The following is a 27,051-nucleotide window of genomic DNA, read 5'->3' on the forward strand; positions in this document are numbered from 1 at the left end:
ATCTGAGTGATTGCTGGCATTATGCTTCTATGCTTCTTCATGCCTTTTTCGTAGCTGATTTTCAGTAGCAAAATACTTTAGAATGTTCATCTGGCTCATCATCTTTAATGCTCAGTTTAGTGATATGTAAAACTTTACCTTTTACTGTAATTTGTATTAAATGTCACTTGGGTGTCTGAGCTTGGACAACAAGAAACATCAGTCTTTAAAGGAAGAGGAGAACTGCTTTTCATGTTACTTTCTGGCTGCATTTCCAGCTGATCAATTAAGTGATTTTTGTTTGGTTCTGTGCAGGTTTTTTGTTGTGTTTTTTTTTGTTTTGTTTTTTGTGGGGTTTTTTGTTTGGTTGTTTGTTTTGTTTTGTTTGGGTTTTTTTGTAGTTTTCCATGTTCTACCAATAACTGTTTTTAGTGTTATAGTAAGAGACAGATCACTGGTTTGTGTATGAATCCAAAGCAGAACATTCTAGTTTTAATGAAGAATCAGTATAGTAAATGCATTATCTTCTGAGAGACTTGTAGATACAGAGATGATTTTAGTGGCTTAAAAAAGAAATTCTGCTTATGGTATATTAGTTATTGATGGTGATTGATTAGTTATTGAATTCAGTGATTAACAACACATTTTGCAATTTATCTTGTTTCCATTAGGGCGCTTTTGGTGTTTGTGATGAAGTATATCTTTGAACGGTGATTCAGTTTGAAGGCATTGAATATTTCTGGCTAGGGAGGTGCCTCTGCATTTGCTCTGCCTTTTTTCTGTCATAGTTTGATTCATACAGTTTTAACTGGTCACTGGGAAGTCTAGTTGTGGTGATGATTTTTGGGGGTTTAGATTTTGTCTGAACTAGGTTGAAAAAGTGTGGATGGGATGTAGGGGTGGAATACTTTAAAATACAGCTAATACAGAGTGCATCATTAATGTCTTTCCATATAGGCTACATTACTAAACAGTATGTAGAAGACAACATACAATGGATGGAATTTTGTCACATAAAATCTTTTATATAACATTTCAATAAATTAATTTGTTTCAGAACACTAACAGCACATAGGTTTTGTTGTTTCATGCACTTGAATTTTGGTAATCAGTGATGAACATGGCAGGAAAGTGAAGAGGAGAAACATCTAGATACATAAACGTTAAGAAAAGTTGCAGGGTAAAACATTGCATATTCACTGTGGATTGGAAGCATTATTTTATTCCAGTCTAAACAAGCTCTTTCAACAACTCTCCAGAAAAGGTGAAGTATGCAATTTTTATATGTAGTGGCATCATTTGATGCAGCTTTTATTTTATTAGGAACTTAGCTGACAGCTGGCATCATCAGTTTGAACAAGATGAAGTTTAAGAGGTTTGTGCCCTCCCCTTTTTTACAGTTTATCATACACTGAAATGTGCCAGTAGAGTAGTTCCAGGCCACATTTTAAGTCATATTGGTAAAATGATTTGACTTTCCTTTTAGTCAGTTAAACTGTGGAGATTAAAAGCTAATGAAATTTTCAATTGGTTCTGACATTGTGTATATGAGTACTTAGTTATCAGTTGTTGCATGGTAGTCTAGTCTTAACTGTAAGTATAGTTACAAATTTTCTCAAGTGACAATCTATGTGTGAATATAAATTTTTCTTCTTTCTCTGCTCACTTCATATAATAATTGCAGAGTTTTAGCAAAATATGAATTCATCTGGTTGTGAACATACAGGTTATTAAAGCTCTCTTTGTTGAAACAACAGCCAATATTAAGAAGCTGGATAGTCCTGAAGTAAATGAAAACATGAATACTTGAGAACTAAATTCTACTGTTGTATGTACTAGTATAAATTTTGCACATGTGGATACAAGTCATTCTTTAGTACATGATGTCTAAACTGGTTTTCCTGTTGCAGAAGGTATAAGAAAAGTTATCTTTATAGACTAATTATTTTTGTTACTGTTTTTATTAGGTACTCGTATCCTTTTTTTGGCAGTGCAGCACCTATTATGACAAGTCCACCTGTAGAAGTCAGAAAGAACATGGAAGTCTTTCTTCCAAAGTCATATTGTGCATTTGACTTTGCAACTATGCCTCATCAGCTTCAAGATACTTTCTTCAGGTAGTGACTTGCAATTTTTTATCTTAATTACACTTTTCTAGATTTTGTAGCAAATGCAGTCACATTAAGATTGTCAGTTCTAGAATTTAGTAAATAATTCAAGTGCTAATGCCAATAAGTACTTAATAGCCTACACTTCCAGTTTCTCTATTAATTACATTTAGAGTCAGGAATTCTACAGTTGTTGATTTTATCTCTTGCATACTTAGGTATTATTGCTTACAGAAGCCAGTGCAGTGGCTGTAAATTTTAAAGATAAAGCTTAATAGTGTAGTTTTTGACAAAGTACTACTTGAAATATGTAATTTTTTTCTTTTTAATATGCAATGACTATGTGATATCTTTGAAAATACAGCAGGTACCTGGAAAGCAGCTCACAATGTTGAGGGCTGTGAAACAGTTCTCCCAGTAGTTCCACCAGCTTTCAATAAATAATTAAGATGTAAAAAAAGAATCATCAAAATAGTGGTATTTTGAAAGCAGGAATAGAGGGAGATGCATTTTAAGTGACAATGGCTAAAATTAATTTGTAAGTATTTATAAATTAAGATGGTCAAGTTGCATTAGTATTATTCTGTCAGTCACTTTCATTATAACATTGTTATTCCCTAATAATTGAAGAAAGGAATGATAACCTGACTATCCCACATGATGGAGGAGATACAGAGTCAGTCGGTCTCATTCCTCTAAGTGGAAGGCATTAAAACCATCTCACTGTTTGACATTTGTAACCAGCACTGATTTGGAAAGTTACTTTTAGAACATGAGGTTCTTCTGAACAAAAATGCTTCCTCTTTCATTTTGATGCCTGACACTAAGATCACTTCTTTGTTTCAGATTGCCTCTGCTGGTTGAGTTGTGGCACAAGGATAAAACAGCCAAAGACTTACTTCTAGGGGTGGCAAGGCTTCAGCTTTCAAATGTTTTGGCTTCAGAAAAAACCCGCTTCTTGGGTGCAAATGGTGAACAATGCTGGCGCCAGACTTGTAATGAAACAGTCAGTGTCACAGCACCACAAGGGTAAAACTATTTAAAAAATACTTTACTCTGTAGCAAGTTTTGTAGCGTCGTTTGTTTAGCATTTCTCTGAAAAATGGCCAGCTCTTCCTGCTTAGCCTTTTGAATAGGTAAACAGGCTGTGGGGTACTGCAGTATGGAGGGGAGAGAGTAGGCATGCAAGGGATGAAAAGCTAAATTGCCACAATTCATATTATGCAATGTCCACACTACTACCACAGTCATTGTAATAAGCCTTTACATAATCATGATCCTGGGTAAATTAAACGTCACAGACAGATTAAGAAATAAATAATTGAAAAAAATGTTACTGCAGCCCTTCCTTGAGTAAGTTACTTATTTACAGAAAGTGCTAATGTTCCAGGAAATAGTTAACATTGTTTGTCCGTAGTATGCTTTTAGATGCTGCTGACTTCAGTGAGAGTTAGGAGGACAGATACATCCAGAAAATGGAGGCGTCTCCTGTTTCAGGATAGTAGCAGGGGTTTCACCTTGTTTACATCAGAGGGAGCAGTATTAGCTAATCTTCTGTCTGAAGACAAATGTTCATTTACACAGGACAGTGATGGGGTTTTATACATATATATATTTTATATATTTTTTTTTATTTGTAGTTATTTCTGTCCTGTGTCCTTGTTGAAGATGATTAGTTTGCAATCAGTGTCTAGACCCTCATGTTTTCTGTGTAATGATGAAATTTGTTTATACCCTTAGAAATAAATGTAATTGCTATTAAGACTGAGGTCAGTTTTAAATCTCTAATGCAACAGATAAAAAAAAGCATGTTATATTTAACTCACAGGAAATTTCATGTTAGTAACTGGTATCCCCCCTCCACCCATCTTAATAGAAAATTGACCTCTGGCTTTGTTTAAACTTCTGTGTGAAAGCCAGCATGGCCTGATTCTGTGAAGAGTTACTTTAAGGTCTGACTATACATTCAGGTTCATACTTTTACTGTTGGTTAAATGAAACCTGCTTTTGCACAAAGCATAGCCACTAGATGGCATTCTCAAAATGTTATCAGGTCTGTGTTTTGCTGTGCTGACCCCTTCTTACCCTCCCTCTTCTTCGTGTAACTTTCTTTTCACACTGGTATGTTAAACAGACTTAATTACTCAGATTTCTGAGGTCTGTTAATATGAATCTTGTTTTCTTTTTTAGTCCGTGACTGATGGAAAGTTGTAAGAATTTACTGCAGCAATTTATTTTTAACTTAAATGAAGTACAAGGAATTTATTGGTTTTTTTTTCCCCCTTGCAAATAACTGTAGAAGGCTGCACCTTTGTAAAAAGCATCTTAGTGTTGACTATTTATATTTGCTGAAAGTGAATTTCTGTGAAACTACAGCTATGGTTAATTCCTCCAGCATCTTGTTGCTTGGTACGTTCTGCAGCTTCCAGGTGTCAAGTGGTTGTGTGATTGCCTTTGCCTTACTGAGTGGTTATCACTGAAATGAGAGGTTTTGTTTTGACCAAGGTCTACACTGCAGTGTACCTTCATGTGAGACTTTTGATAAAATTTCCAGTTACATGACTTCAGTGTGTTCCTTCTCTTAATATCTTTGTATGCAAAAGACTGTCTTTGTTTGCTACATTTTGACTGTGACTAGAGATGAGGCAGTTGGAGACAAACTGTTCTTCTTAAGCAGAAACCACAACTACTTTCAAATTAATTTATTAAAATATCTGTTATCTAGGCATTGTTTCACTGTACAAGGGCAGGTAGATATTTTAACCTCTAAGTGTATTTAAGGTTGCTAGTTCCCTGTGCTGAAGCTTCCAGAAATGTGTTTTTTAGTAATCCAAGGATGTTTTACCACAAATGATATGCTAAATTACTTATATTGTGGATAACTAGTAGGTTACTGTTAAAGTCTAAAAGAGCAAAACTAAAGAAATTTAACAAGTATCTTAAGATAAAGTCAGCAGCAATGCCTGTATGAACGGTTATATCGTTCAGATATAAGACTGTAGGTAGAATTTTGGGTTATTCCCTTGCTGCAGGGATGTGTTGATTATAGTAATCTGTTAATTAAATAGGTTCCCAAAGACAAGTTATCTGTTTAAGTCAGAAAGCTTACTGTGGGTTCATAAACTAGCCCCTAACTTAAAAATATACACTGGAGAACATGTGAGGGCTCTCACATAGGAAACTGTTTAGAGATTGTGAGCTTGCACAGAACTTGTAGGACTTCAGCTTTGCTGGTTTGTATGTTGTCTTACAATTCTCTTTCTGTATCTTGAGACAGTTTTCATTAAAATAACATTCTAATGTTATTTATAGGTCAGGTAGCAGAATAGCCGAGCTTTCGTATGCCATCACCTTGGAAGACTACGGGCTTGTGAAAGTGCAAGAAGTTATGGTCTCAGATTCTTCTCAAGTAAATTTTATATAAATCTTTTCCTTTTCCTTTGAACATGTCTTTGAAAAGTTGAGGTTCCAATGAAAAATCCACTCTCATTATATCAGGATATGGGTGCTGGTCAGCAACGGCATGTCTCTCCCACTCAGCGTTGCTGTGCCCCAGAAGACCATCCAGAACCTCGAGAAACTCTGGAATACAAAGCAGCACTGGAGTTAGAAATGTGGAAGGAAATGCAAGAGGACATTTTTGAAAATCAGGTTTTTACTCTTCATTACCAAAATTGCATGATTGCCAGAGGTTTAGCAAAATTGGTATAGAGAATAACATGAGTTGTATTTTATTTTGCCACTGTTTCGAGTAAGAACTAAATTTTACTCATACAGAGTATTAAAATTTCAGATGTAAACTACTCCATCCACAAATTCTGTGCTCTTAAGGAAGAAGTTTAATTCTTAAGTGAGTGAAGATGGTGCTAGGTTTGAGCTGCAGAATACCATCTTCAGTTTCCCATTACTCTTTATAAAGTGTAGTAGATACAAGATTCAAACTATTGATGTTAAATATTAATTCTGTATTCCTTTAATCGCATCTCAAAAACCACTGCTGTCTACTCTTGAAGTTATTCTAGGTGGTTATAGTCACATGATTTTTTTTAAAGGATGGTGAAAATCTAGTACCTATTTATTTGGATATTTTTCTCAAACGTGCTTACTTTGCATTTTATACTTCAGTGTAAGAAATCTCATTATCAGAATCATATCTTGAGTTACACAAGTCAGCATACAAAATTTTTGCTTCAAGACTTAGATCTTAGTACTGTAAGGGTACACTTCCAAAGATTTTGATCTGGTTTTCTGGTTTGGGGGGTTTGTTTGTTTGTTTTTTCCCTCTAAAAGCTTAAAAAGAAGGAAATGGTCCATATGCAAGCACTTGCAGAGGAATGGAAGAAAAGAGATAGAGAGAGAGAGGCATTAGTGAAGAAAAAGGTAAGGAAATTCCTCCTTATATTTGGAGGAAGTCTTACTCTAAAATGTTACAAATTTGACAAGGTACTTGGTAACATATAACAAAGTGTCTGATTTGCCTTTGCGCCTACTGATATGCTTGCGTCTAGTCTACAACAGTGCAAAAAAAATTAAAAGGAGCCTTTAATCATAGAATATTTGTTAGGAATTTCCTTAGGTTTGCTTGCTGTATATGGGAGCTTTTTAACTTTAATTGCATTTTACATGTCTGGTCAAAAAGCCCTTCTACAGCCTGGCTGTACATGGCCACCCATTAGTCTTTAATGAGTTAGAAGGATTCTCTGTTGCAGGCTCTTAATTAAGAGCTGGAGATTTGTTTTATATGGAAGTTTCTAAATTAAAAAATTCAATATTTTATACTTTTTTTCCCTCCTTTGTTTAGGTAGCAGAATATAATGTTATGGAAGAACAGCTTCAGAAAACCCTGAGAGATCTGGATAAGCGAGAGCGACAGCTTTTTAGTGCTGAATCGGAGGTAAAAAATGGTCATATTAAACAATGCCATTGCATTAGCTACTTCTCTAAGGTTTGGGTTCTTACATAGTGACAATTGTGTGCTGCGTATAAGATATTATATAGCCACATTCATATGGATATATAGGGAAACACTAGTAATCAAGCCAAGTTTTGTTACAACTGCACTTTTTTACTGAGATAGAAATTCAGTGAACTTTTAAATGGATTGCTAGAATTACAGAACTGTAAACTTTCTATTCTTGACAGAATTAGTGTCAGTGAAGACATTTATGTAACATTAGCATATCTCAAGTTTAGTTAATGTCAGGTGAGTATTGTACACATGCACAAGAGTTCTTCACTTCAAAAAGTAATTGCTAGATTAACTGTTGAAGTAGGAGAAGGTGACAAAGATCTGGGAGAAACTCCAGTTGTCCAGATTTTGTTATCCTACTTCTATTTATTTTTTTTTAATTGTGACAAGGTCAAAGAGGATGCAGGAGAAACCAGTAACTACCACTGTACTGAACACCCTCAACCTGTGGAAGTGGGCTATGACTTCAGGGGTTCTAGTCACATGAAAAGAGAAAGTAAACTGCCTATTCTTGTCCTTCAGAACATACTCAGAATCATATAGGTGGAATACTGTGGTGTTTCAGCAGTCCAACAAACTTTGTCTTTCCTTCTTGTAACTCAGATTAGTTTTTCTATCATACTAATCCCTTCTGTGCTTGTAACAAAATTGAGAATTCTGAATACAGGGACTAGTTGGCTGAGTCTGTGTCCTGTTCAGTACCCCAGGCTATCTATACCTCAAGATGCAGTTTGTGCTGTAAATAATGCTTTGACATTAACATCTGAAAAAAAACCTGGTGCTCAGGTTTGGCCAAGTGCATTTCAGTCTGAGTAGTAGTTATTTTGACTCTTGTGTATGTTTCTCTGAAAACTTTCTCAAAGTTTAGTGAGATTCTGACCTGAGAGTTAAAGATGATAAAAGTTAGTGGTTTCCAAAAGCATCTGGTCAAAATGATGTAGTGTTCAGTTAGCAATTACACAGTTTGAGAAATGGGCCATTGGAGAAGTTTCTATTCATCTAGCAGTTATCTGGGACAGTAGCATCTTTCTAGAAAGTTCAAACATGTCAAGGATTGTTCTTCTGTTTAGCTTGGTGAGAAATTATCTCAATATGCTCAGTATGAACAAGTGCTGTCTTTGACCTAAAGACATTTGTCTGTAGCTGTGACTTTCACAGTTTCTGTAGTGAATTGGTGTATTAAGCTTTTCACTTTGTAGCAGGAAGGTGGATGTGCAACCTGCCTTGAGCAATGTTGTAGAAGCATGTAGAATGTACAGAAGAGCTCCAGAGAGCTCTGTTTTTACAATAGTCAAGCAAGAGTATATTTATAGCCCAAATATAATAATTGGCAGATTGTTAGTTAAACTGCAATTCATAAGAACATATGTAGCAAACATATGGACAATGGGAATTTTATTGTTTACTTTTCTGAAATTAATAATTTTTCTGTCATGAATAGCAGTAGCAGTTGTAAGAGACTTTTAAAGTAAAGCTCTCACTCCTATGAATTAATATAAATATGTCTCTCTTTTTAAGCTTCAAAGAGTAAAGAAGGAGTTGCAAGCAGAGCATGAACGAAATCTGCAGGTGCTCCAGGATTCTGTGCGTCGAGCCAGGGAGGAATGTGCACACCAGCTTGAGCTAGAAAGGTCAAAAATGAAACAGCTGGAAGAAGACAAGGTTCGCTTACATCAGCAGGTAAATACACTTGTGTTTTCTAATAAAAGTGAGTGTTTTTCTAAGTATACTAAGTTAAGCAACCTTTTGGCAGCAAGTGCATTCTGACAAATTTGTAATAAACAATTTATTTAAATTGTTTGGTGAGCCTTGTGCTGAGATCCATCCATGTCAGCCTTGCTCAGTTGTAGGGCCAGTGGACAATGCAGTGTTGGTAATTATTTTTTCAACACTGAAAATCAAGTTTCAATTAAAAGCATATATTATATGAAGAACTTGAACACAGTGTACATTTCAATAACTTAAAAAATTGTTAGCAGTTATCATCTACGTAGCTTGACTGTGCAGATAGTTTTATTCTTCTATTGCAAAAGAATATTTCTATTATCCTTATTGTGGCAGAGGAGGAAACCCTCTTATTTCAGTCTTCTATTCTGAGAGTAGTACTTATAAAATAGAAAATTTAGACCACATTCAAAGCTAACTTTGGCACTGACAACAAGGCTAGACTAGGTATTTTTCTGACTCTTAAAGTAAACTGTAAAAGTTAGTTCTTTTTTTTTTTCTGAGCTGCTATAGCATTAGATGCTTAATTTGTTACTAAGTAGATTAAATCTTACTAATACCTAAGTGTTCTGAAAAGTACTTAGTTTATGTAGATTAATTACTTGCTTTGGTGTTTTTCACGTCTGATACGTGATAGTGATAATCCCATATTATCTTTCACTGTTTGAGGAACTGTCAGCCAGAGCCATATTTTTGTACTTAGGAAGAGTTGTGCTAGATTTTTGTGCTTTTTTAAGTTTTGTATTAAACACTGATATTAATGTACTTCTTTTCTTGTTAGCATATGTTAACCACAGTACAGTAAACTTTAAAAATATAGCTAATACAAAATGCTGCTAACCTCAAAGATACTTATCCAGACTATTCTACTTGAACAGTCACTGAACTGAGATGAGCAGATTGCAGAATGCAGTCGTCTTCAAAGTGATAAGTGGATCACTTTTGCATTTTGTGTTGTTGGCAGCTACCTACACAGATGAGACAGCCAGTCATTCTTCACACTCAAGTGGCCCAATGCCTCCAGCTACTATTCTTCTTCCATATTCATTCTTTCAGCTCCCACTGACCATTTTTAGCTTCAACAGACCTTTTCTAAATAAAACATCACAATCACCTTGCTTTTGCTATTCAGAACAGACATACAGTTAATCAGACCAATGATCATTTAGCTCAGCATTAAGATGCAGCAATGGCTGGATTTAGAGGACAAGAAAATAAGAAATGGGACTATGAAAAAAAAGCAGTTTTGGTATATCCAGCAATACCATCAAGGGTTATATTTACTCTTTGCCAGAGTCAGTTTCATACTTACTAGCAGTCAATGAAAGTTTTCTTCATGATCTCATATGATTCCTTTAAAAAAGTATTTAGTATTCCAACACCCTATGGCGGTGAGTTCTAAAATTTATTATGTCTTATGTACTTAAAAACTTACTTTTGTTCATTTTAAGCACATTACTTAGTAATTATGAAGAATCCTTTAGTGCCTGTGCAACACAGTGTTCCTGCTTTCATAGGTGGCTGTCTTACTGTCTCTCTTCCAAACACAAGTCCCACTATGTTTTGTCTTGTTTTGTATGAAAGCCATTCTTTCCAGAGGATTCTGGCTGTCTTCCTCTGTGCTGTTCCTGTTATGCTTCAATATGTGGTGGTTGCTGCCACATATTCTGCATAAGACAGGCTTTTTTTCTTTTGCTTTGTTGGGGGTGGGGTTTTGTTTGCTTACTTTGGAGTTTCACTCTAGGACCCTGCTCTTTGTAATGTGCACAAGTGAAGAGTTTCTGATTTTACCAGATGGGGCTCTTTTTTTAAGACCTTTTTGGGTGTGGAGTTTTTTGTTTGTGTGGTATTTTTTGTGTTGTTGTTTTTGGATTTTTAACACAGAATGTTGTGGAATAATTGATCTTATTCCATATCTTTTAAAGGGATTTGTCAATACACAATTTCCTCGTTTAGACATTTAGCGAACTCTACAATTCAACTTGTTTGGATGTAAGCCCCACTATGTACAAGAGAAGATCCTTGAAGAATATCATCCTTACTTTCTCAATAAGGAAGTTGTGCTTTATTTGTTGGATTTTTATAGTTTTCTCATAATCCACAGTTCTAAGATCTCATGAGAAATTCAATTTTTGAAAGCGTTTCCAGAATCAGACAAGAAATTAAACATTGTTATAGAAGTTCTAGGGAGAATAACAAAAGAAATTAGTTATTGTCTTTGGCATCATGTCTGAATGTCTGCTTTAAAAAAAAAAAAAGGTGAAAATGGAAGGGTGTTAAACAGCAGTATCTTTTGTTCAAGTTGTCTATCGTAGTCAGTGTGAAAAACAACAGCAGTGAACTATGTTTTTGTATGGCTCCCTAGGAAACATCTTTGCTTTCTTACATCCATTCTGTAACAATTATAAATGCAAAAAGCAGAATTTTGGGAGAAAAATAGCAGTGACCCAATTAGAAGATCCAAAGAATTAATATATTGATGTACTAGTACAAGTTGTTGGCTTTGAAACAGAAATGAGTTCTCTAAAGCATTTTCACCCAGTATTCTAAAGTGTTAGATACAATTCATGGAAATACTTGCATTATCTAGTGAACATAAATATAAGATCATGTGGGATCATACTCTGTTATGGAATACCTCAGTTCCATCAGGTGCATTTAGGTATTTATAGTTGAATAATATTTAACATAAAATGAAAACCTTACAAATAGTTCTTAGTATTTTTAATATATTATAAAAAATGCTGTTAAACATTTGACTTCCTTACTTTCTCTGTAGCAAGTAATTGTGTATTGGCATCATTTTTCAAATTACCCATTGTCTGTAAAAAGCAAAGCACTCTCTTTATAAAAATCTTCTTGTAACTGTGGAAGTACCCTGTGAGGGCAGAGGTACACAGCATTAAGTCATTAGTCACTGAAGCCTTTTGCTTCAGCCTTTCTTCTAAATCATTTGACTGTACAAAGTATTAGTTGTTTCCTTTTGCAGACACTCCTAAAAAAGTTATGCTGTGAAACTAAGTAATAAAACTTCATATAGTAGATAACATTGGCTTTCTTTAAAAGATGTGTAAATCTTGGTAGTTATGCTTTCTGTATTTCTTCTGTAAGTTGTTTTAGAAATGTGAACAAAAATGTGCATAAATCTTGATCTTATGTATTGAGGACAGACTTGTTTTTTCTTTCCAGTACTGAGCAAAGATCCTCTTTAAAACTCTTCCTATTAAAACATTGCTGTGTACCATCATTAAGAAATCATTAATTATGAATGTGTAACGTTCAGTGTCTGTTTTATATCCGATAATTGACAGTATGATGTTTGTTCCAGGGACTAAGAAGTAACTTAAGTTCTGTAATCTAATTATTTGTCCATGAATGGGGTTTTTCTGTTAACTTGCATCTTGGTTTCTTTAATGTAGCTTTATGAAGCAGAAAATAAGCATAAGACTTTGGAGAAGGAGTTCCAGCAATACAAAGAACAGCAAAGTAGCAAACCAGAAATCCAGCTACAATCAGAAATAAATCTTCTTACCTTAGAAAAGGTATACTGGATTATTCTAGTATTTAAACACTGTCACAGTGGTCCATTCACTGGTAAAGGGGATGTAGAATAACACTGTGTGATGAAGTGGTTAATTTGTCCATTTTGGTTTACTTTTTCCAATTACTTCTTTAGAGTTTAAATATTCAGACAGATAAGGTCAACAGTGGCCTTATTTCTATAGAGGAAGCAGTAATGTTGGAGGCTAAAACAGGAAAAACCTTAACCTATATATTTAAATTATGATTTATGATGGGGTCTCTGAACATTCTGTTTAGAAAACTAAGAAAGATGAATATTTCCTTGAGTATTAATTTAAACTGATATTCAATTATGTGCATTTTTGTAATTAAGTATTTCTGCAGAGAGATTGTGTTGCTTACCAATAAAATGAAATCATTGTCATAACTTGGTTTTTCCATACATTCCCTCAGTAGAGAATACTTTGTTCAATTAAAACCACAGATATGGGCATTTAATGCTCAGAATTGTTGTGAAGTTTGAGCAAAATTGTTGACAAAATAAGCTGAAAAAAACGTAGGCCATGCTTCTTGGTACAAGATATACTCGGTTATATGGCTAATTTGTATGTTACTGTATGCTTCAGTAACTTCTAATAATGCAAGCAACTGATGCAAAATATTTTTGTCCCTACAGACTTTTTAAGTTCTTACATATTAAATATTTTTAGATATCCTGTTAGATAAATTAAACAAATCAGTTCTTTAAGATCGTCACAAATTTAATGAAAATAATTTTTGCAAGATTAAAAAAAAATCACTTCCTCAGAGATGTTAATTAAAAATACTTTATTTTTTTATTGTGTTTTGTGTGCTTCATAAGTATTTTCATCTCTTTTAATGCAAAATTCTTTTTGCACAGATAATGAATTTTTTTAGCAGTAAAAACTTTTAAAGATTTATTTAGTTAGTAAGATCAAAGGTTCACATTAGATACATAGATTTAAAGAATGGTTTGAGCAGATGGGTATTTCAGAGAAAAGAATGTAGGACATAACTTCCATCAGCAAACCAAAAGCTCTATGTACCTTTTTAAGAGAGATTTATTCATCAGCATTTTTGTTAAATTAGTGTTTATAACATTACTTTGAATAAAGAAGGGATCAGGGGTTGGCTAATTTGAGAATCTTAAATTTAAAGGTTACATCAGCAGATTTAGTGCTAAAAACTAATCTTTTTCTTTTTGTGTAGACGGCCATCCAATAAAAATAAGGTTATATTTTAAACAAGAAAATGTTCTTGTGCCATAATATTTATGTTATATTGTATAACAGCTTTAGATGATGTTGTATATTACACTACATAAACACTTTTCTTAAACCAGACCCTTTGTATATATACATCTTTCAGTGATTGTTACTGCTGTTATTGCTTCAGCTGATATGATTTTAATTGCTCTTAGGTTGAACTTGAAAGAAAGTTAGAGTCAGCTACCAAGTCAAAGCTGCACTACAAACAACAATGGACAAGGGCTTTGAAAGAACTTGCAAGGATAAAACAGGTATGCAGATTTTCTTTGGTCATATGAGCCAACCAAGTTAACGTCATGTTGGAAGCTACTAGGATTACTGTTAACTACTGCTTTCACGTTACTTGTTTTTGCAAAGTAAAGCTCTGAGCTATGCTTTTAACAAAAATAAGAACAGCAAAAGTGGCTTGTATTTGACTTAGAACTCAGGAAGGGCCAAGGCTGAGCCCTGCAAAAAAAGGTTGAAATAGTTAAAAGCAGATGTGATTTGAAAAAGAAAAGGTTTAATTTAATTCCAAATAATGCTGAATCAGCACTTCCAGGAAAATGTTTTGCCACTGTCCCAACCATCTTGGTCAGTTATAGTACTAATAACTGTTCTGTATTTTAATTGTATAATGAATGAAGGGTAAAGGTGAGAAACAAGTAGTCACTTTTAGAAATAAGGGTTAAGTTTTGATGAATGCTGTAAAATAAAGAAAACTTAAACAGGAAGTAAAACTTTCCTCTGCTTTTGGAAATTCTGACCTCATACTAATGTGACATGCTATTTTACTGCTAAGTTTTAACAGAGCTCTTGTGTGTCTGTGGGCATCTATATAGATACAGTCATATACTTTTGACTTGAAATTACTGTGTTTAAACTTGCAGTAGTAGCAGCTTAATCCTTGATGAATCCATATTACGTGTTGTATTTTGTCATCTGTGTTTCATGAATTCCAGTAAACATTACCTAAACAATGTGCTTATTAAGAATGGCTAGCATTTCCATTGGCCCTGACAAACAAATAAGTAAATAATATATCCCAATTGATTCATGAACAAACCTTGACATAAACACAAAGCTTCAGAATTTAAGTTTAGTAAAAGGTTTTTATTACCTGTACTTCCAGCTTGTGGAGCAGTGTTGGGTTTTCTTACAGATTATAGTACCTTCATTTCTGATAGGTTCAGGTTTTGGAGAGTAAAAAGTTAAGCCCATGCTCTTCTAATTTATAACGGTTTTTTAATCTGTATTTCTGCTTGAAGAGGGTCCACAATCATTATTAGTAGGTAAAAACTAACCTTCATTTGCAGTCTTCAAACTGTACCTTTTTTGCTGAGTGATAAAAGGAGTCATCTGCAATTTGTGAAACATTTGTTTGAGAAGGTGATAAGAGGAAAAATATAAATCTTATCTCTCAGATTAATATTTCTTCAGCAATCATGAAATATCCAGCCTATCTGTTCTTGCCATGTTTTAAAATTCCTGTAGAACAAAAGCAAAGATTTTCACTTGCCATGCTAACACTAATGTGTATCACTATCCAGTTCTTATTACGAATTTCATCACCATAGACCTGATGATCTGGATTTATTAATATATGCAGATGGATTCAACTGAACCTCTTGCTGAAAGTCTGAACCATGAAATAAGTTGGCATGTACAGTGAATTATGCTACCTAAAACTTCTCCAACAGAACAAACCCTTTCAAAGTAGTTCTTGTGGGTTGTATACTCCTGTGCTTCGTCTATACATAGTCTATTGATAAAAGTTTTAAGTGACTTTAGAGAGCCAAATAAAAGTTGAAGTAAATCTGATCAAAAACCATTTGCTGTGTTTTAAATATAAATTTGGAAACTGTAGCTTAAGGAATTCTCGATTTGCTTTAGTTCAGATGATTTGTGCAATTGTGCATAGTCTGAACAATTTCTTGTTTGAATTGGATTAGTACCATGTTAATTTTGCGTTGCCTCTGGTGAATAGCCACAGGGCTGTAATCTGTGCCAGTAATTTGTCACACCAAAGCTCTCTAGAGAACTATACAAAACATTTGTGTAGTGAGGATTAGACGCTGAAAGCCGTATCTTAGATTGTTAATAAATGTTAATGACAAAACCCAGCTGGTAAGTCTTGGAAATGAGATCTAATGCTTTGTGCCCATTGCCAAAAAAACGTTTAAACAGAGATTTCCATTACTTAAAGGTGACCTGGTGCAGTCAATTTGTGAATTAAAGAAGCATAATCTACAGGCTAAGCATTTAGTAAAATGCTCTTCTGATTTGCAACCATAAAAGTCAATGTTTCCTTAATTAAAAAGTTTTCTTTTATTTTGGAACTAGTTCTTAGCACACATCTGGGATAGTTTTATATTTTGCAGAATATCAGAGACACAGTGCATAACTTGAAGTATGGGACTGCTAATAGAATATGATCTAAGCTTCTCCATGGGTAGGATTTTGAACACTGAACATAGTGCCAGTGTTACTGAAGTACATGAAGGCACACATAAATCATATTTACCTGTACTTTAAAAAATACAGAAGTTAGTTAAGTTTAAGCAGTTTGTAAAGCTGAGTGACAATAGACTTCACCCAGCTTACTTTTCTTTTCTCAGTTCCTCAGTGAAAGTCTGTATTAATACTTCATTTGTTATGCGCCTGTTCAGCTTTTAGGGAGAAAAAAATTCCAGCAAATAAGCTATATATCTGTGCACCCAGGTAAATGTCATTTCTGGAGATTTCAAAAACTCTTTCAATGTTTGCTGACTGGGTGATCTCAATACTACACAAATGAGACTTACATATTTTTTTTATTTATATGAGCATTATTTCTCCGATGAATCCAGCTGTTTACACAAAACTGCATACATCCTTGTATGTATACACAGAACTTAGATATCAAATTCAGTACCTGTCTTGGTGTAAGAAACATTATATCAAAACAAAAATCAAAACTGGCAGAAATGTCATTTTCAGCAGTTGATAATCTCAGTTAGATTTAATCTAAATAGCCAAAATCTCAAAATATACATGCATTCGGTGTTCTGGGAGAAGTATTTTTATAAGTCTTCTAATGTGTTTGTGTCTTACAGACCTGTTAGAACCAGCCCTGATGCATTTGTTTAAAAGAGCATAGACCATATTGGCTGGCTGACAGTTCATTCTGTCTTGTCCAGGATCTTGCTTATCCACTCAGTAATTAATTTTATGAATTTATAAGTAATTTAGCCAAGGATAGGATGTAAATCTTTGTTTAAAAAAAAAAAGGCGCGCACACAAAAAACCCCCACGTTTGAAAGTCTAAGTCTTGGTTAAAAACTGTGTCTTGAAACCATCCAGGCCCTCCTACTGACTTGTCAGCTCTGGGTTATTTTCAGAAAACTTTACTTGAGTTCCTTAGCTTCAATCGTAAGTTTTTCCCACAGACTTGCATGGTATGTATGAGTGGGAGAGTGAATAGTGGCTGCTATTTAGCCATTGTTTAGTCTAGTGTATGTATGTTTACATCTCACTTTGGATTTATAGGCAGCTATGGCAAAATAAAGATTGTGCTTCCTTGATTGAAGAGCCTCTTAACTAAAGCACCTGGTGGCATACAGGGATTCTTTTATGATCTGATTATAATTGAAATTTTGATGGTTTTTTATTATCAGTTAATTTTTATTTAATGCTGATACTTCTGCAGTATCATAGGTTTCAAAACCTATGATTGAGATTTCTACCATACAAGCTTCTAAAACAGTATTCCATGTCTCAAGCACTACATTAGAGATGAAAATTAATGAAGAAAAGTAGTAAAACCTTGAAGTAAAATATATGATAACCACAATGCAGACTTGTTTGGTATGGATTTGTTTTGTGGAGGAGAATGACCAAGTACGAAATTAGTAAGTGAATTTTGGTGAGACCTTTTATTGAAGGAGGTGGGTGGGGGGCTGAAGGAAAAGTAGCAAAAAGAATGATTAGCAGTGCTGAGGAAGTAGTGCAGGACCAACTAATACATATTGTAGAGATAATTTTTGCATATGATATTCTTGATTCATCTGTGGCTGCCCTACTGTCAGATAGTGGCTGATGATTGTTAGGTTATGATGCAAGTGTAATATATTTCCAAGTGTTTTGAGTTTCTGGTGGGTTTTATCTTCTATTCACAAAGTTGCCTTTAGTCCAGCAGCTGATGATTCTGGAGTGTTCCATTAGCTGAAATTTAAAAATGCAAAATTCTAAGTGCTTAGGAACAAAAATTCTAGTACTTCTTATTGAGGTTTAAAATACCCTGCCTAGAATAAGAAGTTGGTAATAAATCTGCAGTGTTCCTTATTTTAGCATATATTATAGGAGTAAAGTTTGGAAAGTTAGCCAGAAAGTCTTGACTGAGAATTTTCAGCATGCAGCATGTATGTTTAAACTTGTGTGCACTGAGGTACACTTAAAGAATACCAAGTATTCAATTATAATTTAGTTTTTCAGTATACACAGAATAAAATGAAGATGTTACAAGGGGATTTTAAAATGTTGGACTTAACTTTTGTGTAAAGTAAATGTGCAGAAGTGTTTTATTAATATTGGTATTTTACTTTGAAACATCTCGCAATAAATTCTGCTACACTTCAAGTCATTCTATACAGTAGAGTTCTTCTCCTTCTCCATTTAAAAAAGTGCTTGTTGCTCAGTGGTTTGTTACGTTGTCATGGAAAAAGTAGGTTTAATACCTGAATGTCTGATAAAGTGACACCAGTTTCATCACTGAGATGAATAAGAAATCCTTCCTTCTCTCTCACCATAACAAAATACAGTCTTTTTATGGTCCCTCAACATATCATAACAAAATTGTATATAAATTAATTCAAAATCAGCATGCCTCCCTTATCAAACTGTTGTAAATTCTTTGCCATCTTCTGGTATTGATGGATTATTAGGAAATGGGTTCCTCTTGCTCTGCTATGAATGGTATACATAGAAGAAGTTTTCTGTTATACACCCTACAAATTGTTATGACAGACTTTTTAAAGGAGTCAAAGACTAATGTTGGGAAAGACATTTGAAAATCACAGAGTATGAAGTGTGTAATGTAAATTACACACAGGATCCATCATGAAAGAATCGCTTCTCACTTGTTTTAGTGTCTGTTTTCCGAGCTGGACTGTCATGAACTGAATGGTAGGGATAATCTTGCTTCAGCAAATGTTGATTTTTATTTTTTAAATTTAATATTATTGTGCTTAAGTGTTGCTATTCGGGGTCATAGCATGGCATGCCTCTAAAATTCTTGACTTTCGGTGACTTAAATTAAATTAATCTGGACTTTTCCCTCAACAATCCAAATAAGAAGGTGCCAAATATTTGCCATGTTTACATCACAATTGTACTAGTAATCAAATTAAATATCAGATCATGTTTATCTAAAAGGAATTCCTACCCAACATTAGCTTGGAGACAAAATGTACTGATAAAGGTGTTCTCTTGTCTATTGAGAAAACAAGAATTTAGCACACGCTGTATTTAATCTTTCTTCCCTGCACATCTAGGACTGTTATCCCTAGCAAAGAGCATGGTCTCTAGTGACACTGGTTTTGGTTGGTTCTGTGTTTTTTGGGGGTTTTTTTGATAGAATTTTTCCCCAGAGAAAAATATCAAAAGGAATGGGAACTGAACAAATGATTCTGCAGAAAAGCCTTGCTTTTCCTTCATCTCCCCATGGCTTCTTCATCATTCTGTGTTGTCTTTTTCTTGGTTTAATTAAACATTTTTAAAGGTATTTATTTAAACAAATTGTGGTTCTGAAATGAACTGATTCAGTGAGGGCATAAAGGACCAAGCTATTATATAAGAACTGATGAGTATGAAAGCATTAGAAGTAGTATGTCGTCTTTTTAGTCTGTTTGAGCTTCAGATATTGTTCTGTTAATCTGAAGTATATGTACTTCATCTAACATATACCTCTCCTTTGAGCTTTTCTAAAATGCCTTTTTTGCTCTCAGATTGCCGTTGTGAGAACGTTGCTGGACAGCAGAAATGTGTGGATCATTGAACTTCCCTGCCTCAAATAGTAACACATCAGCTTGTCATGAAAGCTGTGGTCCCACACACTGCTTCTGGCCAGCATGCAGTTATGCCTTTCTTCTGCAGTGCAGTTGGAAGAACGCTTTTGGAATTTTTCCTCATAGATCTAATTAATATACTGCACAAACTGAAGGACTGAATTAAAAGGCTTCTACTCAGTGTAGTCACAGTTATGCGATGATTTGTGTTTATGTGGAAGTATTGCTGTCCTAGTAACAAGTGCGACTCTGTTTTGCATTAGTTTTGCAGTATTTAGCTTTTGGTCAATTTTTGCGCAATGTACCTTCAAAAATAATTCTCTCATAGAATTATTGAGATACACAAATTTGACAGACTTAGATTAATACCCCAGCTTCCCATGACAGTACCCCTATTTTAAAATGGGACAATGAGAGCCTGAATAAACTGAATTGCAGAACAAAGAGTTTTCTAAAGTTAATCCTTATCTCATGAGCTGCAAAAAAATTATTGGACTGAAACTAACCATACTACAAATCAGTGTAGGTTGAAAGGCTGATAAGAGATAATGGCAATTAAAAGTCCTCTCTTACATAAAAGAGTTAAATTTTTGACATCACCTAAGAGGAAAATGTCAATCTCATCCTCCACTGTAACAAGATCAGTTTTCCTAATGATGAGTCAGTTTGCTTGTAAATGCATTCTTATATAATTTATTGTGAGGCCTTCAAGGCTCTTACCACTGTTAGATAATGTCAACAGGAAAGCCAGGATGTACTAGACAAATTAATTTCAAAACCAGAACTTGGATATGCAGGGTGTATCGTATCTACTTCAGCAATATCTGTGCTAAGTTTCTTTATACTTGTTGTCTAATCAGGAGAAATAGCTAATCACCAGACTGAATTACTGGATTCTTTACTTGTAAAGACAGGTAACTAGAAATTTCTAGATTTCTTCTATGTGTACAGGGCAACAGCTCCACCCCTGAGACTAAATAGGACTTCCCAAAGGAGATTTAACGTACTCAAAATTTTAAGTCTGTTTGAATTAAGGTGTTAGTCACAACTGGTTTAGTTTGGTTTGGTTTTTTTTTTCCGGAAACAGCAGTATTTTAATTTGTTTAACTTTGCAAAGGATTTAGCTTTAGGGAAATCCTGCATAGGAAAATCCAATAGAAAATTGAATGGGGACACCAAGAATAGTGATTGATAGTCTCAAAGAGAAGTGAATGTTAGCTTGTCCTTATACTTCTAGATTCTATGTAATTGACGTAATCAGATTGACTGTCAATCTGTTTACTTGTTCTGTTAATTGAAATTGTGCTGGTTTTGTAGCAACCTGCTTGAGATAAGATCATGCTCAGTGTTTTTTCTTACTACCTGCATTTAGCAAAATAAACAACTCAACATTATTGCAACTATCAAAATAGTTGCAATAGTTCCATTCTTCCTCATAGCTCATTTATTCTGTTCTTCCTTGTAGCCTGTTATATAGTTGAAATCTGGCTTTACTGGATGCAGTTGCCTATCTACGTATTTGGGAACCAGAGAATACCATTGTGATGTTTGCTGGGACTTCAAGGACAAAAACCCAACTAAAAGCACTCTCTGCCTCTTCTTTCAAATACTTCAACAGTACTGCTTTATATGTAGCATTTCTTTTCCAGCATAAATGTCTATCTTAATTTAAAACTTTGTGTCCAAGAAGCTCCTCACATGCTTAAGTATATTGCTTAAGTGATGTATTTCTACTCTTCTAATAACTTGAATCATCTCTCTAGTTGGAATATACCTAGTTTTGAGTTTCAGCTGTGCTTTTCATTGGGTGGGAAAGATCCAACTAGTGAACTGATGTGACATACCAGTCTGGGCCAGCAGTAGATGCACAAGATCTAGAAACCCAGCTTGGTTATCTTTGAATATCTTCCAACAGCCCTCAGTCAGTTAAGTACATCATGAGCCAGCAGCTGCATTCAGGCTATTGTGTTTAATGGACATAAAGTGAATGTATTCTTTTTTTATCTGTTTCCTTTTCATACTAACTCATTTTTCTCTCCATAATATCCCACTCTTCACACATCTGCGTTTTTGTCACTGAATTACATTGTATCAGCAGCAAACTGTTCATTAGTGATTTCCCCATTTGTGAATATGCTTCCGTATATTCTTGTGGAATCCACTGTTACCTTCTTGCTCTTGTGGAAATGATCAATTGCTATCCTTTCTCTGGTGTTCTAAACCCTGGGTAAGCTGAGAGTACTTTTCTCTGTCACTGCTTAGTTGTGTATTTAGTTTTAGGAGTTTTCTTTGTCGTGTTTGGTTGGGATTTTTAAGACTAGTTGGAACATTGACTTTTCTATAAAAGCTGGATTCGTTCTTCCTAATGTACCCATACATCCTGTTAGGTTTGGGTTATGATTTCGAATAGCGTGGCCACTATGGAATTAGGTCCTGCTGGTACTTTCTGGGTATTCCTAAGGCCTCTGTTTAAAGAAAGAATAAAATAAAAATTGGAGGAATAGTTACTCTGGTGGTGTCAACACCAATTTTGGTGACGGATTAAGACTAACCTCCGGTCAGTCTCACAACTTTTTGTTTGAATTTCCTTATGGCTGTTGAAAATTTTAAATATCAGCTGTCTATAGTAACTTGTTTTAATATGTACTGTATTTGTAGATTATTCTCAGACTGAAGCCGAGTATGTTTTATTACAGTATTCTTCAAATCTTTCCCACATAAAAAGGGGTTTCTCTCACATGGGAATGTCCTTCTGCAATGAATTCTTGATGGGGAAGGAAGGACTATTGCCTTATCTTCACCAAGTGCTTTTTCTATGCTTCAGTCATCTATCAGCTGTAGACTCTTTGGCAGGATTCCTGCTTCTGGTTTTTTTATTAGTATGTATCTCTTTAGCAAGTTGCTCATCAAGATTTATGGCCTGTCTCACTGAAGTTCTAACATTTAATTCAGCTTACTGGTGTATTGAATTTAATATAAAAACAAAGTTTTTGGAGTCTTTGGGGGTTGATTTCTTGCTAAGTACTTCTCTATTGTGTTGTCTGTTCACATTAACAGTTAGAGTCTTTTTTTATACCAATCCCTTCTGAAATTCAGATTTTCTTGCCAATTATTGATCATCAACAGGGAGTGTTTAAAATGCTGGCAGCTGGAATTCAGGAAATTACCTGATTAAAGTCTTTCAAATATTATGAGGTTGACTGTATAAATAATATGCTTACACATACCAAACAAAAAAGTTGGCCTTTTTTTACCCCCATAATAAATATAAAAATGATTGTATTAATAATCAAACACCCCAGATGAAGGCAATGTCAAAATTGCAAAGATAAACTTCCACTTCACAATATGCCTAGATCCAGGATGTTTGTGTAACCTCCTCTGTTATTTTTTAACTACCTCAGGTCTTCTGTCTTATTCTGGGTATAAGACTGACTGTACTGAGTGAGTGCACAAAGTCACATGGAAAATGACTGGGAGGAAAACAAGTGGAGAGAAGACCATGTTTCTTACTTAGGCACTTTAATGTCACGAAGTGGTAGTGGACTCAAACTTTAGGTTTTTTAGCATCTGTATAGAGCTTAAAAAATTAGAGCCAAGCAAACTTTCAGAATGGATAGATTGATTTCATTAAATCTACAAAGCAAATTATCTAAAATCTTGCATAGTGCTATACAAATGTAAAAGGACACCTTGCCAGAATTTTGTTTTCAAGGTTTATATTTCAACCACAAGTTGTAATTTCAAAAAGCTGTTTTTGAAGCTTTGGTACTAGGCACTGTGGGGCCGATAATGGAAGTTTCCTGCAGCTATTTAGCTTTTATTTTCTCAAAAAAAATTATTTCATACACTATATAGTAAAGGAATAAATCTCAGTAGCTTGAGCAGTTCCAGAAGTATAAGTTTTATGCCTACCAACTTAAGCCAAAGTTAGTAAGAGGATTTGTTAACATTTTTGCTGTTTTGTTAATGGGAAGATATCTGTGATTGGGCTGCAGCTGATCCAGCCTGGACAGGTTTACTGTGATCGTGATAGTCACCGGTCTTACTGCATTGTAGATATCACTAGCTAAGTCATTCTGTTAACTCCTACATTTCTAATGCTCCTGGAGATGTAATTGTTATGACTTCATTCCTAAAGTTCCGCTCTGTCACTATAATTAGCACTTTTGCATGTAATGATGTAGTCAACTGAGTTATGTCTTCACCCTTTCCCACACAGCGTGAACAAGAAAATGCAATGGCTCACCTTAAAAAGCAGCAGCAAGAGCTCGAGCACATGAGGTTGCGCTATTTGGCAGCAGAAGAAAAAGAGCTGGGGAAAACAGACCGACAGGAGCTGGAGCTCATCAGAAATGAACTTAACAGGTATAAGAGTATTTGTAAGATTCCTCCCCACCTGCTCCCTATCCTTCTTTTTTCTTACTGTCAGCCTTAAAACAGGAGAAGATTCAATTAAATCAAGATTATAATTGGCTGTCAGTCCAGTGAAAGAACACTGTTTCATGTCCCTTAGGTAAAGATTGCACATTTATAAAATGCAACAGTACAGCAATATAGCAAAATCCATGTTTAATGCCACCTCGGGTTTTTTTGTTAAGGTCATAGATGTACAGCACCAAGCTTTTTTTTTTATTTTAAACCTTCAGTTCTAAGCATAGCTGCTGTGTTAATAAAAGAACAAGGCATGTTCTATTCTTACCTTGAAAATTTTATCTAATGTTGTCATCCAAAAGCTGTCTGCACTGGTTTTGTATGTTGAACCCTTTTAATTTGTTTGCTTTACCAAAGCAGAAGCCTTCATAGCGAGTATCATAGTTACATATGCACATATGAAAAGTTTTGTTAATATTTAAGTATTATATTAACATTTTTTTTAGTTGTAGTTTTTTCCCCAGTGGCAGAATAATTTTTTACCTTTTACAGATTTCTTTATTTTGCTTAGTACTTCAGTAGGTAAACTGAAGACTCAACACAAAGATAATCAAAGTGGGATTTAATATGTCTCATTCTCTAATTCTTCCTATTTTATCGATATCAGGCTAAAACAACAAGAAGAAGAGAGAAAGAAATTGCAAGATGCTAGAGATAATTCTGCTGAAAGAGTGGATAGTCTTCATTGTAGAAAACTAAATGAGAATACAGATGATTACCTCTCTCGTCTGATAGAAGAGAGGGATACCCTGTTGAGAACAGGAGTCTATAATCATGAAGACCATATTGTAAGTGAACTTGATCGTCAAATCAGAGAAGCTATTGCAAAAAGGAACATCACTATTTAAAAGCATGCAAAAAGTTTTTAGAAAGAGCCAAAATCTGAATGGAGTGACTTTTATAAGCTTATAGTACTTTGCAAAATATGTAATGTCATGCTTTGTTTTGCACATCATAGTCAGCTCTCTTTGAAGTCAATGTAAATATTTGCAACGTGTCAAGTTAAGCACAGTTGTAAGATTAATGGGGGCAATGACTGGTTTATAATGTTTTTATACTCATGTGTGTATATATAATGTGTGTTTGTGTAAATATATTTATCTTGTGTACTCTCTTCTGAAATGTTTCCTACCTCTTTTTGCATCACCCCAACTAGGTTTACTTGTAACATTTTTAATATTGATTCTAAGATGTTTTTGGTCAATGTTATGATTTCATTCAATTTTTAAAAAAATCTCTTCAGCTATACTAGGGCAAAAGGACATCAGCTGTTTTCCCTGTCAAAACTCTTAATTCTGAACTGAAGTACTGACCAAATGTTGCTTTTTTACTAAATGACAAGTAATAAATTTTTGCTTCTCTGACTGTAGCTAACATAACAAAGTTATGTAATAAATAAGAGACAAGGTTTTGAGTGTGACGGGGATAAAATCAAACCTTAGGAAACTGAAGCCAAACCAGTTATTAACGAGCCTGATTGTACAGGGTTACCTTAACAGTTTTGCACTTGTCCTGGTAAGGGTATACCCAGAAGGGTGAAAACCTTATTCAGACGTATACGTGAATTCTTACATCAATCCCTAACAAGGAAAAATACTTTAAGCCATAATTCAGTGAATTTATACACTTCAAATTCTGAACAAGAAAACAAGAGCTTTTCTAAGTAAAGATGTTTTCTTTAATCAGAATGTAACCACTTTCAAGTTACTTAACGTGTCTTTCAAAACGTTATCTCATTACCACTTAAATTGTATGTAAAGTTTTGTTTAATTCTGGAAGTACAAACAGCGTGCAAGGGAGAAATCCATAATTAAGGTTAGTTTGTGCATAATCACAGTTGAAAAAGTTTTGGTTTCCAGTTTTCATTCTGTTTCTGTTAGATTTGTGTGGATCTACCTAATAACATTAACTTTCAACACTGTCCTTTCAATAGGTTTTCTTGTCTGTCCTATAGTCACAAGTGTTTCCGTTTGAATGTCAAGTATGAAAATAATCTTAGGATTTATTACTTTTAGAATGAACAAAGATACCAATGGAAAAAATTGTGGTTTGGGTTTTTTTATATAAAGTCAGTGAACGGTCATAGAGAGGGTTGTATACATGTGACCTTTCTCTTCTGTGTGGTATTAATTATAAAATAGGAGGAGGGGTATTTGTATCTGGCTTTTCCTCTCCATGCATTGTTTGTCCTCCTCCTTACCATGACTGTATGTCCTGATAAATAAATATTCATTTAGACTCCTTAGAGAAGTTATAAACAAGCTGTATAAACATTTAGATCATATTCCCTGAGGAATACTTGAATACTTATCAATACCAGACTTTGTAAGATGGTTTTGTAATACTTTGCACACTTTACTGTATTTTTCTACATAGTGTGCTTAGAGGTCCCTCTCCACCAGCAAAGAAAATATCACCTTCTTAAATCCCATAGAAATCATTGAAATGTAATTTTACAATATTTTTACATCATGCTGTATCATATCACTGATGCAGGGTTATATACAATTATTGTAAATGATGCAGGGAGCTTCTAGTTTGACAGGAAAACTTATTCCTGTCAAGGAATACTTTTTTGTTCAAATGCTTGTTCACTTGTGTAGTTTCTTTTCCAGACACTGGAGGGTGCCTGAGACTTAAATATTGTAAAGACAGTGTTGACTAAATTTTCATAACTGGTTGGTTTTTGAGCTAGTATTCTATGAATTTCCAGGTGTATTATTTTATGAAATAAAATTTGATTTTTAATTAAATATTAAGGACTTTGCATTTATTTTTTAACTGAACAAATCATTTTGTTTACGATTTCTGGTCATATGACAGTCTTTAGTGCTTGAATCCATAAAATAATGAACTTGTTAATCAAGGTTAATTTCATTTTTTAGTTTCTTTAATAATTAATTTTTAATTGAGTCTCTTCTGTGGCATGTAAAAAAATTACAATCATGTTGCTGTGTGTTTTAAACAGAAACTTGAGTTTTCTTTCTTGCAAATCAAAGTAC

The 27,051-nt window shown here is 34.3% G+C and overlaps 1 protein-coding gene across 2 annotated transcripts in view; it reads left to right on the forward strand.

The window, feature by feature from the left end:
* CEP120 (centrosomal protein 120) overlaps window positions 1-26,802 on the forward strand; it is a 39,019-nt gene extending 12,217 nt beyond the window's left edge. For both annotated transcript variants that reach the window (XM_069001732.1, XM_069001733.1), the window contains exons 11-21: window positions 1,947-2,096; window positions 2,934-3,116; window positions 5,400-5,496; window positions 5,586-5,738; window positions 6,378-6,467; window positions 6,889-6,981; window positions 8,575-8,736; window positions 12,201-12,323; window positions 13,745-13,843; window positions 23,838-23,983; window positions 24,657-26,802. In XM_069001732.1, coding sequence (XP_068857833.1) covers window positions 1,947-2,096; window positions 2,934-3,116; window positions 5,400-5,496; window positions 5,586-5,738; window positions 6,378-6,467; window positions 6,889-6,981; window positions 8,575-8,736; window positions 12,201-12,323; window positions 13,745-13,843; window positions 23,838-23,983; window positions 24,657-24,897 — 1,537 coding nt within the window. In that variant the 3' untranslated portion in view covers window positions 24,898-26,802. The remainder of the gene's footprint in view (window positions 1-1,946; window positions 2,097-2,933; window positions 3,117-5,399; window positions 5,497-5,585; window positions 5,739-6,377; window positions 6,468-6,888; window positions 6,982-8,574; window positions 8,737-12,200; window positions 12,324-13,744; window positions 13,844-23,837; window positions 23,984-24,656) is intronic.
* The last annotated feature ends 249 nt before the right edge of the window (window positions 26,803-27,051 follow it).

This window comes from Aphelocoma coerulescens, assembly GCF_041296385.1.
Source record: "Aphelocoma coerulescens isolate FSJ_1873_10779 chromosome Z unlocalized genomic scaffold, UR_Acoe_1.0 ChrZ, whole genome shotgun sequence".
NCBI lineage: Eukaryota > Metazoa > Chordata > Aves > Passeriformes > Corvidae > Aphelocoma > Aphelocoma coerulescens.